The sequence below is a fragment of the Convolutriloba macropyga genome, chromosome 9 (assembly GCF_964194025.1).
Source record: "Convolutriloba macropyga chromosome 9, txConMacr16.3, whole genome shotgun sequence".
Lineage (NCBI taxonomy): Eukaryota > Metazoa > Xenacoelomorpha > Acoela > Convolutidae > Convolutriloba > Convolutriloba macropyga.
The window spans coordinates 65,297,690-65,311,406 of NC_134476.1; the positions used below are offsets into that span (position 1 = coordinate 65,297,690).

The following is a 13,717-nucleotide window of genomic DNA, read 5'->3' on the forward strand; positions in this document are numbered from 1 at the left end:
AGCTGAGATAACAGAAATAGTATTATCATCTATAGCAACAACTGCAACATCAACATCAGTTGCATTAACAAGTATAGGATTAGCTTATTCTATACCAACAGCTTTTGCTACAGCAACTGTTTGTGGTTCATTATCAAAAACAATTAATACTAAAATTAGAAGTAAAAGTATAAAGTATTCACAAATGTATATTTTAAGTAAACAGTTTAGTGATAAGTTTAATAGACTATATACTAAATCAATGAATGATTATAAAATAGATAAAGATGAGTATAATGAATTAGTTAAGGTATATGAGGATTATAAGAAGAACAAGAAAGCAAACTGAGTGTTTTTTTAAAATAAAGTTGTTAGTGTTTAGTTATAATAATGTATTTAGTAATAATAATATTAGCATTAATATTTATCGATAATCATAAACATAATATAAATATAATCATAATCATAATCATAATCATAAATATAATATAATCATAATCATAAACATTATCATAAAAACATAATATAATCATAATCATAATCAAACAATTATCTCTTCTTAGCACCTAAGTATAACCCTCTTCCTTTTTGTACTACCTTTATACCTTCACCAGTAGTTGCAAATTTAATTAAATCGGGTGTGGCTGATAAAGCAGCTCTAGGGTTTCTAGATGCAGCCGCACTTCCTATTTTACTTGCTATTTCTAATGCTCTTACAGGATTATTAGCAACTTTCTTTCCAAAATTAACCGTGGCCCTACCAACACCTTTAAAGAAATCTTTCAACCCCTCTGCTTCTATTGTTGCATCACTAACAGTCATTGACTTATTTCTCTTACACTTAACACCATTACCCTTTAATATTTTGGTACCTTTTGAAGTAATAAAACCTCTTATGTTATTAGTACCACTATAATGTCTACCTCCAACACAATATGAATTAGTTTTGAACTTATGTAAAAAAAAGTCTCATTTTTATATATAAAAAAAATGGAAGTTAAAAAGTATAATCCTTTTGTTGTTATTAAGCCTAAGCCTAACACTACGGGTTCCAACCGTGAGCGAAGCTCGAAACCTAAGCCCAAGCCCAAGGTTAGGCCAAAGGCTAAGATTAAGCTTGAAGCTAAGGGTCTATCTCTAGGGAATAAAAAGAAATTAGATATTATTTATGCTAAGGGTTTTGTTAAGACTAGTCGGAAATAATGACAAGGACTATAGTTATAACTATAACTATGACTTAATTATAACTATGACTTGATTATAACTAAGACTAGGTCTCTGATATAATATCAAACATCTTATTACCATCACTATTCACACTATTAACCTTTCTAGTTAATACTAATGCATGACAAATAACATCTGCATTTGCAGCACTAAATTTAAATTTAAGTTTTATTGGTTGTGGTCCTATATGATCCCTTTGATATCTAGTATCGAATACATATATTCTATAACTTATTTTGAAGGTTCTATGATTTATATATGGTTTTATATTATGTGGTAGCCCATTATAACCTTTATTAAAGCTAACAATCTCTTTAAAAGCCTCATTATAATTATTGGTACCATAATTAATATTCATCCTATCCTCGGGATAAAACTCACTATTAATCGAACAATAACATTCAGCAATGTTCTTTATATCAAATGTACTTGCATCATGAGTTTGTTCATTAACATTATTATTTTCAAAACCAACTATTATATATTGTGGTCTTTCCATACCACTTTCCATACCAAGATCAAACAAGAAGTTAGTAGCATTGGGCACATTCTTATAAAATGTCTTTCTTTCATTATAACTAAAGTCTACATTATTCTTTTTATTTAAACCCTTTTGCACAATAATTCTATTATCATTACTAGAATCAATACTAGGTACACACCATGATATATCTCTAATTTCTATATTACCATCATTAGCAACTGCACCAGGATTTGCTTTAACTCTATATAGAGCTCTATCATTATTATTTCTTTTTATTATTAGTTTAAATCCTAAACCATATATAATCTTTTCTAAATCATTTACGAAACCAAATAGATCACTCATCTTAATCATCATATACATATGACCTCGTTGTGCAGCAATATGGTCACCTTTAAGTTGACTATCTCTATTGCCTTGATTTCTAACAAAACCACTCTCCTATTCATCATCAGTACTAGTTAATAACTTATACATCAATAGATTAGGATGACAATGATCTATATATTCAATAGTCATAACACCACTTGTTACAAGCTTAATTGAACTAAACAATGCCATCATGCCATAATTAACTAATCTGATATTAGCATCATTAGCAAATACACCACCAGCATCATCTGATACAACAAACTCTATCTCTAGATATGAATCATGCAAATTTAAATTATTCTCTTCTCTATTGAGAATGATATTAATTATTAATGTTAGTATTGATTGTATTCATTGTTGCTAGATTATTAGTTTTATATTTTATAATCTTACTTTCGTGTATATCATTATTATAACTATAAGTTGTATCCAAATTAAAATCCATTGTTATTAGAAAAAAAATGACAGAAAATTCAATCTTATGGGAACTGCAAAAGATACATGATGCTTTAACTAAAACTAAAGAAGAACATACACTTAACTTTAGAATGATAAAGCCAACAGAAAAGTTTAATTTTAGTGAACCAAACTTAACTCATCAAAATTAGGTTTAATTAGATTATCTGTTTATAATTCGGTGTTTAATGTGAATAGAGGGAATAATCAATTCTTATATGCTAGTACTGTTATAGAAGATTAAGAAGCTTTACCTCGGGCTCTTAGCTCTGACCCTAACTTTGCCCATAACCCTAACCCTATCTCTACCTCAAACCCAAACACTACATCTATACTTAATTATAATTATAGAGGAATCCCGTTGCTATATTCAACTATTACACCGGGAGCATATGAGTTAACTGACATAGCAGAGTTAATAAAAGAAGAAACTGATGGTAAAGTTATAATAGAACCTGATAAGCATACGATGAAATGTTTAATGGAAATAAAACAAGGAGCACTCAGCTTTGAAATAGAAAATTCAATAGACTCATTACTAGGATTTAGAAAAATAGTTTATAAAAAAGGTAAACATAAATCTCACAAAATTGTTGATATTATGGGTTTCAGTACTATTAACATTCATTGCAATGTGATATCTGGTGTTAAAGATAATGGGAATAACACAGACATACTATATACTTTTTCTCTAACAGAACCATCAGGCTATCTAATAAATATTATACCAACTAATATCTTGTATCAAAATCTAACTAAAGATAGAATAGAATATATAGAGTTTCATATTAAAGATGAGCATGGGAGAACTATAGACTTTAATGGCTATGTATTGAGTTTTACTTTACATTTGTGTTAACAACTTCGTTGATCTGACGTAGTCAGCAACTTCGTTGATCTGGTGTAGATATTGATATAAACATAAACATAAACTTAATTACAAAACTCTTCGATCCCAATTAATTCTTAGTTTACCAATCATATTTTTATTTTTAGTTATATCAATGACAATATAATTATAAGGCTTTTTCCATACCTTATTACATATATTAGCAAAAATCATTATAACTAAGTTCAATATTAGTAAAGAAATCTTGATAAATCGATGCTAGGACTTTACCTCTCTGTTCAAATAAAATAAATAGATTACAGTTCTCTCTAACACTCTGCCTATCCAGAGAGAACAAGTTTTGATTAAGATATATCATATTGCAATTACTATGACTACCTCTACAAAAGTATTCATTAATAACCGGTTCTTTGGCTCTAACATCATCGAATATCATTAGTTTCTTTAGGTCTTTTGGTAGTTTATCGGGAGAGGGTAAATTTTTTATATCTTTAATAAATTTTATAATTGCTTTTGAGTTTATTCTCTCTAAACCTTCATATTGATCACAAGTAGGTCCAATGATGTATAGCTTCTCAAAATATATACTAGCTAGAATTAGTTTTTTAATAAGAATGTCTTACCACATTCACTAGGACCAGATATTATACATCTAAAGTTATTTGGGAATGTGGCTTCAGCAATTTTATCATCATCATTTAGCCATGATTGTAGATCTTCATTTATGTTTATAGAGATAGTGTTAGTAGGACTATTGTTATTAGGTTTAACCGTTTGATGAGGCTTCACCCATGTTTCACCATGTTTTTCACCAAATAGATCTCCGAAACAGGTTCCCTGATATATAAAAATATCATTATCATTGTCATTAACATTATCATTATCATTATCATTATCATTATCATTATCATTAGCATTATCATTATTAGCAACGCTACTTTGTAGATCATTATCATTATCAATGACAATATCATTAACATTAACATTATCATTATCATTAACATTATCATTATCTTTATCATTAACATTACAACTTAAACAAAAACACTCATTATATATTCCTGGATATTTACATTGATTAACTAGAATATTCAAAGCACTTTTAATTCTAAATCCTCTATCAATCAGATAGATCATATATAAACAATAAGCCCCACAATAAGATTCATCATCTTGTTGTATTCTCTCATTAGAGCTTAGATCAACATATTCTTCTAGGAATAATGGTGGGGTCTCAACACCAAAACTATCAAAGTAATACACAGGACCACCTTCTCTTCCTATAACTAAAACCCAATGTGTACCTTCAATTGGATGTAAATTACAATAATATTGAAGGTAGGTTCACGGATACTATCTGGAGTCTCATCTCTCATTATTATTTCGATTGGTGTTAGACTTATATCTTTACCTATATCTTTTATTCTGATATCACTCATAGCATTATTATCAATATTAAATTTATTTTTGAATTCCTGAAAAGTTAGGATAAGCATTTTTATATAATAAATTTTATATATAAAAATGGATAAAGGTGGTATACTTTTTTTTCTTATTATTATTATAATTGGAATTTGTTATTTAATATATGATCCAATACCAAGTAAAAATACAAAACTAGAAGAAAGCTTTGGTGGATTTATGAATAGTAGTCTAGTTAGATTTGAATATGAAAAGTCACCATTACACACTATTGTTTATGGTGGAACTGGTACAGGGAAAACATATTTTATTAGACAACACTTAAAATTATACTCAGTCCAAAACCAAGACCAAAACCAAGACCAAAACCAAAACCAAAACGAAGACCAAGACCAAGCTATAAATATAGTTATAGTGTGTAAAGATGACAGAGACTGGATAGATCCTGAGTCTAATAAGTTTTATACTGGGTTTAATGAATGTGATATAAATATGATCACAAAAAATAATATGCATAAATTTCAAAATTGTGTAATAGTACTTGATGATATGGGTGATAGGTTAAATAAGGATATAGTTTATTATTTTACTGAAGGAAGACATTATAATCTTCAAATGATTATAATGTGTCACAAACCAGCTCAAATAATTAATACAGCAAGAATGAGTTGTGATACTATTTATTTAACAACTTATAATGGCCTGATCTATTTAAAAACTTTAATGAGATATATAAATGTGAACATGACTTTGATAAAATAATTAGCGAGTTAAACAGTAACCATTATAATCGTACAGATGGAATGTCAGATGAACTTCGTTATGGTATAATAAAGTATAAAAAGAAGAAAAAAACTTTTTTTATTATTAATAGTAATAGAACAATGATATATGCTTCAAGAGTTGGTTTCCTTGATTTAAAAGCTCTTAGTTTAAAGGATGAATTAGAAAAAGAAGATATAAATAAACCTACAGCATATATGAAACCACTCATGATAAATGCAACACATAGAAATGATATTAATCACGATAACTAAATATTCTATATATATTTTAATAAACTTCTTAATATAAATAATATTAAAATACAGAATGATGTTTTAACTAAAGAAATGGTTATGGGAAAGGGTATAAAAAGTTTATCAACTATTGGTGGAATTATAAGCTCAGGTTTATTTATACTTAGATATATTTATCCTGATATAATATCAAGAAATGCTGGGAGCGTAGCAATGGGAGCAAGCACAATGTTGAGTAGAGTAAATACATTAGTTAACGTTGGATATGGAGAAGAGTTGGATAATGATCTGCGAAGCAGTTTGGGAAACCACGAACAAAGTTCGTTGGGGAACCACGAGCAAAGCTCGTTCACTAATCTACGAAATACAATACAAGAAGAATACATAAATCAGTGTAGCTGTGACTTCGTCAATGAAGAGAGGGGAATTTTGAATAGAAAGGGAGGAAAGTTTTTAACAAGACTATATGGAAATAATGAAGAATTTAGAGAAGAGATTAAAAATTTTGTTAGAAATAAAAAGAAATAGACCTTGAATTGATTTTGGATAAGAGATGTAAAAATAAAACACTCAATACGTTAGGAAACAAATATTTAGCAGAGTGTATCACATCTTAAGATATTACTACAGATTTAATTGAAATCATGGTTATATTATCCGCGAAGCAGTTCCACGGATGGACAAAGTCCTATGATTAGGTAAGTATTAAATTTTACCCTATTATAAATGATTTTAAAATGTTTAGAGTGTAACTATAAATATGGAAACATTGCTGTTTTAAAATATCATTATGAATCATGTCATAAAGATAAAACTGATAAATGTATGTGTGGTAATATAATACTGAGTGGTATTTGTAATAATAATTTTTCTCCATGGGGGTGTTCTTTAAAAAATGAATCTAGCTCTAGTTCTAGCTCTAGCTCTGGTTCTGGTTCTAGTTCTAGCTCTAGTTCTAGTTCTGGTTCTGGTTCTAGTTCTGGTTCTAGTTCTGATTCTATCTGTGACTCTAACTCTAACTCAGATCATAACCTTAACCTTAACCCTAACCTTAGCCCTAACCCTAACCTTAACCCTAACCCCAAACTTAACCTTAACCCTAACCCTAACATTAACCCTAACCTTAACCCTAACCCTAACCCTAACCTTAACCCAGAAGTCTTAATTAGAATTTGTAATAAATGTAATTATGTAAAACCACTAACTGATTTCGATGAGAGTAAGTATACATGTAGAAGTTGTACTTCAGCTAAAGTTAATTGTCCATTTTGTACTTCTTGTGTGAGATATGATGGGATACGGGCTCATGTAAAGAAACAACATCCAGATGTAGAATTAACTAGAGGATTTAGTAGAAGCTTATTAGATAAAAGACAAAATCCTAGAGCTGTAAGTCCTTTAGTTATTGTCCAAACAGAGGATCTGCGAAGCAGTTTCACTGATAGTTGTTCATGTAAATACTATAATTTTGTATCATTTCTTATTAATAATGGAATAAATATATAAAAAGTAAAAGAAAATATAAATTTATTGAAGAGTATAGATAATTTGAATTAAAAAGTATAAAAAAATAAAAAAAAATATCAAAAAGAGGGAATCACTCTTTAAGAGTGAAAAAGAGCGATCTTTCTACTGGGGGATCACTCCGAATAAGAGTGAATCGCTCTTAAAGAGTGAAATGTAAATTTTGCTTTGATTTTTTTTTATTTTTTTTTTGTTTTTGAATTTTAATTAATTTTTTGATTGAATTTAGAGCTAATATATAGTAGTGGATAAAACAAGGATTCCAACAAACAGTAAACTTTGGCCTGATTCGACATGCGCGATTAGCGTTAGGAGAAAGGGACAAATTTTACTGGTGGTTGGAATCCTTGTTTTATCCACTACTAGTGTTAAGTCGAATATTAGGAACTAACAACCCGTATCTAACTATCAGCCGAATTCAGTACTGATTCAGAGTCTAAATCAGGTCACAGTTTTCACTGAATTTGTCTGATTCAAAGATAATTTAGTGATTTATTTTGAATTTCGCTCTGAATCAGATAAATCCAGGAATCACCTCACAGTTGGTTCTGAAATCCTTCTGAATCAGTAACTAAACTTAAATTCTGTCTGAAAATTGTCTGAATCAGTACTTATTGTCGCTGAACTGTAGGTAAGGGAACCGATTTGGTAAAAAAAGTCAGAAATTCAATGAAAAACATTTGCTGACGGAACGAAAAATGGACAACCAATTGACCAAATTTAGTTAAAATCACAGTATTTGTTCTTCAGTCAATATCAAAGGTACCTAGACAACTCGATAACTGTTTTATCTTGAACTTCTATTTAGAGAAAAAACAATGTTAGCTTTGGCCGACATCGGACAAAGAAAATAAATCAAACAAGTTAAATACGTCGAAAGATCAAACAGTTTTTCCAAATCCGCGGTAACTGCACTAGGAACAAGAACACTCCTCTTTGTTGATTGAAATAAGGAAATTAGAGTTGCAAAATTTTTTTGCCGCTTGAAAATTTGAATTCATGGGGGGGCCCCTCAACGAGCCTTTTGCCAACGCTTGGGGGTTCTCAATTTCAAAGATTTGGTCGAAGTCTTCAAAAAAGATTGACAAAATTAATAAAAAGGCTATCATTTAAGGTCCCGGACCGAACTCCAAGTCTATATCAGTACTAGGCAAGTCTAAATCCAAGTCTTATTTAGGTTTCCAGTACTGGGCAAGTCTAAATACAAATCTTACAAGTCTGCCAAGTCTTAATCAAGACTTGGATAACACTTGGAAGTTGATTCTCTAGTCAAAACCAACTTTTCAAAAAAAAATCGAGTGAAATTTTCGAATTCAAAAAAATTTCGCAACGTGCCACGATTTTGGCATTACTTTCTGGCCACCTTCCCGGGGTGCTAGAAAATGATGTCGGGGGCATACCAAATTGGTTATTGGCTGATTATTAGCACCCCGGGAGGGTTTTCAGCCATTTTTCAGCCGTTTGGAGCCGAATTTTAGCCGAAAATCAACATATATATATATATATATATATATATATATATATATATTTCAGATCTTGAAATGTCTGGGTATTCGAATCGAGGAAAAGTTATGAAGAAGACTGTGAGGGTTCCCATGCTGTCAAGGGGCCCAGTTTTACAAAGTTGTGGAAACCTGGTTGATAATAGTGGGAGACTATTTTAGACGTTTTTTTTCGGCTATTTTCTGACGTTTCCCCGGCTATTTTAGACGTTTTTTTCGGCTATTTTAGACGTTTTTTTTCTGCTATTTTTGACGTTTCCCTGGCTATTTTAGACGTTTTTTTTCGGCTATTTTAGACGTTTTTTTGGCTATTTTTGACATTTCCCCGGCTATTTTAGACGTTTTTTGTAGCTATTTTAGACGTTTTTTTCGGCTATTTTAGACGTTTTTTTCGGCTATTTTAGACGCCTTTTTCAATTGTCAAGTCTAAAATCAGACTTGGATTTAGACTTGCCAAGTCTAAAATCAGACTTGGATTAGACTTGCCAAGTCTAAAATCAGACTTGGATTAGACTTGCCAAGTCTAAAATCAGACTTGGATTTAGACTTGCCAAATCTAAAATCAGACTTGGATTTAGACTGCCAAGTGTAAAAAGTGACATGATCATGGTTCTGAATCAGTAATGAAATAAGACTTGGATTTAGACTTGCCCAGTACTGAAATTGACTTGGCGTTAGGTCCGGGATAGGCACTAGGAACACGAACACTCCTCTTTGTTGATTGAAATAAGGAAATTAGAGTTGCAAAATTTTTTTGCCGCTTGAAAATTTGAATTCATGGGGGGCCCTCAACGAGCCTTTTGCCAACGCTTGGGGGTTCTCAATTTCAACGATTTGGTCGAAGTCTTCAAAAAAGATTGACAAAATTAATTTAAAAGCTATCATTTAAGGTACTTAAAGCCGCCTATCTGATCTCTTTAACTACATCAAGTAATTTGGTTTCTCAATTACAAATCAATAGCCCGAAAAAAAAGAAAATATTTTGAAGACATTTTTCATGAACATAAATTGTATCAATATCAATTATTCTAATACACATACAAGAATTCAGGCAGTCTTTCGAAAACAGAAACTCATTTACTTAATAACGGCTCTCGTACTTCAAAAGTAGAAACGATTTTCCAGATTTTGAGTCTGCTTTAGTTTGACATTTTTTTTTTTGGCAGAACAACCCTTTGCAGTTTTTTTTTTGCCTGTTTCTCCATTCACACGAACTCCAATCAGTGAAAACATAGGCCGGGCAATTGATTGTGTGCCCGTACCTAACTCGGAGTCGAATTCAGTACTGAGTCAGAGTCTAATTCATGTCACACTTTGCTCTGAATTTGTCTGATTCAGAGCTAATTCAGTGATTCATTCTGAACTATTTTCTGATTCAGAAAAATACAGATTGTTTTCTCTGAATTTTGCTCTGAGTTAGAGAAATTCAGAAATAACTTCACGGTTGGTTCTGAAATCCTTCTGAAACAGTACTAAAAGTTAAAAATTCTCTGAAATTGTTCTGAATCAGTACTGATTGACACTCAACCTTAATAACGGGTAATTGTAGAAGAAAAGTTACTTTAAATCTAGCACCCGTGAGTTATATGGTTACCACGCTGATGTCTATAATAGATGGATAGATGCTCTATCAACACATGACAGATTCAGAGATTGAAATTCATCTACCTGATCAGCAGATTATTTTTCGACAGCTGTTATTCAATATTGAAATATAACCGACAAAAAGACAAAAAGCCGCAGCCCCAAAATCATTGTCTCTGGTTATGGAATTCTGGCCGGCTAGCTGCCATTTTTTACTGTTCACTTTTGCGCGTCGATCATACATTATCACAGAAGCGGCTGAGAAATGAAGTTTACTATTGAAGTGATTGAGAGTTGAAAAATGAGGCAAAGTTAATCTCAACAGGGAATTGTTTTGCCCAAGTTTGACTGGATCAATTACAGGTCAACTGATCCGCGACCCGGGTCAAGGCCTTGTCGGTTCACGCAAATAGTGTCCATTCGAAATACAAATGTACTCGAACTAGAAAGCTTATTCAATCTCCTTACAGGATTATTATAACGATAGTTGCTTCCCCTCAAACACTATAGGCAGCTTTTTCCTTCAATTCAACCCAATGAGAAGAAGGAATCTATGAAGCAACCTCAATCTTGGATAATTAAAGCGGCAATTTTTCTCAAAACTTTCAGCAGTAAAACTGGAAGGGGAGTACACCACATACCTTCCTGCATAAAAATTTGGGCACTGAATTTGATGACGAAATAATTTGACGCCCGGATCAATTAAAGTCAATCAATATGGAAGAGTAATTATAAAATCAATGTTTGCTGTTTGAAGAAGATTCGAAAGCATGACATCTTTCAAGTCTTGCTTTCTCATTTGTACATTTTTTCAAAACAATTTTGACCTCCCCTCAGCCAAAAAAAAACTGAGCAAAAACTACAAGGATGTTTTCATAAATTTAACGCTCAGCTTCAAATGAAAAAGTCTATATTATGTCCTGAAAAAACTTTCGAGTAGGATTTCTTTTCAGATTTATTAATTTTAAACAAATGTATAAATTGTCGTCTCAGGTCGATAATAAACTTTCGGTTGTCCAATTTTTGATTTCTTTCAATTTTGTGATAATTTTTGTTTAGACACGAAATGAACCATGTTTTTTTTTAATTTCGCGGTGTCAAAAAGTGAAGCTTTTTGACGTTTTTGTCTTAATAAAGTCGAAATTTTGGTATTAAACTAAAAGTTTGGACTATGATTCCTTTGACCAAGTTGTTACGAAAGTTGTAAAAACCAACAATTCGTTAACTCGTTACTACAAAAAGACTCTTTAATTATAACTATATCCCTAATAACCGTGAATGACTCGGATATGTGGGTTAGGCATTTCAAACAAACTTCACATTACTATAAGGTGCGAAAGGCGTTTGTTATCCTATTTCTCCTGCGTGGGTCGATTAATAGGCAATTTCTGCTCAAAAAAGGGTAGGAACGGTTCTTAATAAAGGCGACACCTCTTAGTTGATCAAACTTACTTACAATAAAACGAAACAGATATGGCCCAAAAAAGTGATTTCCAAAATTTCCCGTTATAAGAATGACCTCGTTAGCAAGTTTCCATATATGGTCCATTTTTTTTGAGAGCAAGTTTTTGGACGGAAGCTTTTTTCTCCCAGAGTCAATATGTGAAAAATATCGGGCTTAATCCTACCTTATATGTCCTTTGTTTTTGTCCAGAAGTTGACCGGTTCCTGCCATTATGTGAAGCCCGCTTACGACAAGGCGATCTAATTGGGGTGTCTGGGTTCGGGTCTATCTCGCGTACCCAATTGACGCCCCCTTTAAACGTACTACCAGAGGCAATCTTCAGCGTGAACTATTTGCAGAAGGATTTTGTGTTTGTAATAGACCCTCTTCACTTTTGTGACCAGAGAGATATCTGCACTGACAAAATTGGAGGTAAGAAAGAACTCATAGAGAACAATTTGCCTCTAAAAATGCATGAAAAGAACATCCAATCCCAGGTTGAGGTTCCAGACCGAAAGTCCTTATGTCCAGACCGTCCCAGACAAAACATGTCTATGTCCAGACCACCCCAGACGGAACGTAACTATGTCCAGACTTTCGTGCGTTGAAATTCACATATAACCCGACTTTCGAGCGTTCTAAGCCAAAATTCGTGAGCTCAAATTTTGAATATGATATCTATTATAACACCTTTGCCACCCGGGTCGCAAGAAAATCGGAAAAAACATGAAAGATAAGCGGTGAAAATTTGATTATTTTCACCGCAAATTTCGTACAAAATTTTGCGGTGTAATGCGGTGAATGCAGTGAAATTATGTGAGTTCACCACTAGAGTAAGCGGTGAACTTAAAAAAATTCACCACATTTAACCGCTTACTACAAGTTACCGTCCTTGCACGGATTCGAACCGCCTGCATGTCGGCCACTTCTTCTTCCACTGCGCCACTTGTCACTAAAGTCCTGCATATTTGTTTTGAAATTATTTCAAATTCACTCTCCTTCATGTAAAAGATACGCGTTGAAATTTTGTAAGATAAGCGGTGAAATTACAAATTTTAGCGGTGAAATATGGTGAATGCGTCGAAATTATGTAAGTTCCCCGCCTACTCTAGTGGTGAAATTACATAAAATCACCGCTTACAAAAAGTTTCAAAAATATATATGATTATTCGTAGGCAAATTTTCCCTGCGTCTTTGAATAAATGTATCTTAACTTCGTTGGACAAAAGACAATTCGAAGCGTTTTTTAAGCGGTGAAATAATGTTATTCAGCGGTGAATACATGTAATTTCATTGCATTCACCACTTATCTTACATAGTTTGGACAATTTTTTCAAAGCGGTGAATTTATAGACTTACACCGCTGAATTCAGCAGTGAAATTATGTAATTTCACCGCTACCAGCCGATAAAGGTTTTTTTTTCACCGCATTCACCGCATGATTTTTGTAATTTCACCGCATTCACCGCTTATCATACAAAATTTTCCGCATTCACCGCTTATCTTTCAAAATTTTGCGTTGAATGGCTGTGACACCTCAACCCGGGCATTTATGACCCCACAATCTGAGACCATGCTGATGTACAGTATTATGTTACCATATAAAAAAACGAAAGGCACTAGGGGAGGCGGTGTCAAGCTTTCAAACAGATGTGTTTTGAGAGGTGTTTTGCATACATTGGGATATGCAGCGTTATCTTGGCCTAAAATCAACAAACCTAATTTTGATCGTAGTGACTTATATCATTCTACCATACAACAATGATTTGACTGGCCCATTTGACTTCATATGGATCTGTAACAACCGAACGTGAAACCAGAGTACCCAAAAAATTACTCGTTTTTTCTGTTCGG

The 13,717-nt window shown here is 32.2% G+C and overlaps 1 protein-coding gene across 1 annotated transcript in view; it reads left to right on the forward strand.

Moving 5' to 3' along the window:
- LOC142346289 (uncharacterized) overlaps nt 1-13,717 on the forward strand; it is a 41,568-nt gene that overhangs the window by 16,414 nt on the left and 11,437 nt on the right. The window contains exon 3 of the mRNA XM_075398803.1: nt 12,074-12,295. Within this exon, the coding sequence (XP_075254918.1) occupies nt 12,074-12,295 (222 nt within the window). The remainder of the gene's footprint in view (nt 1-12,073; nt 12,296-13,717) is intronic.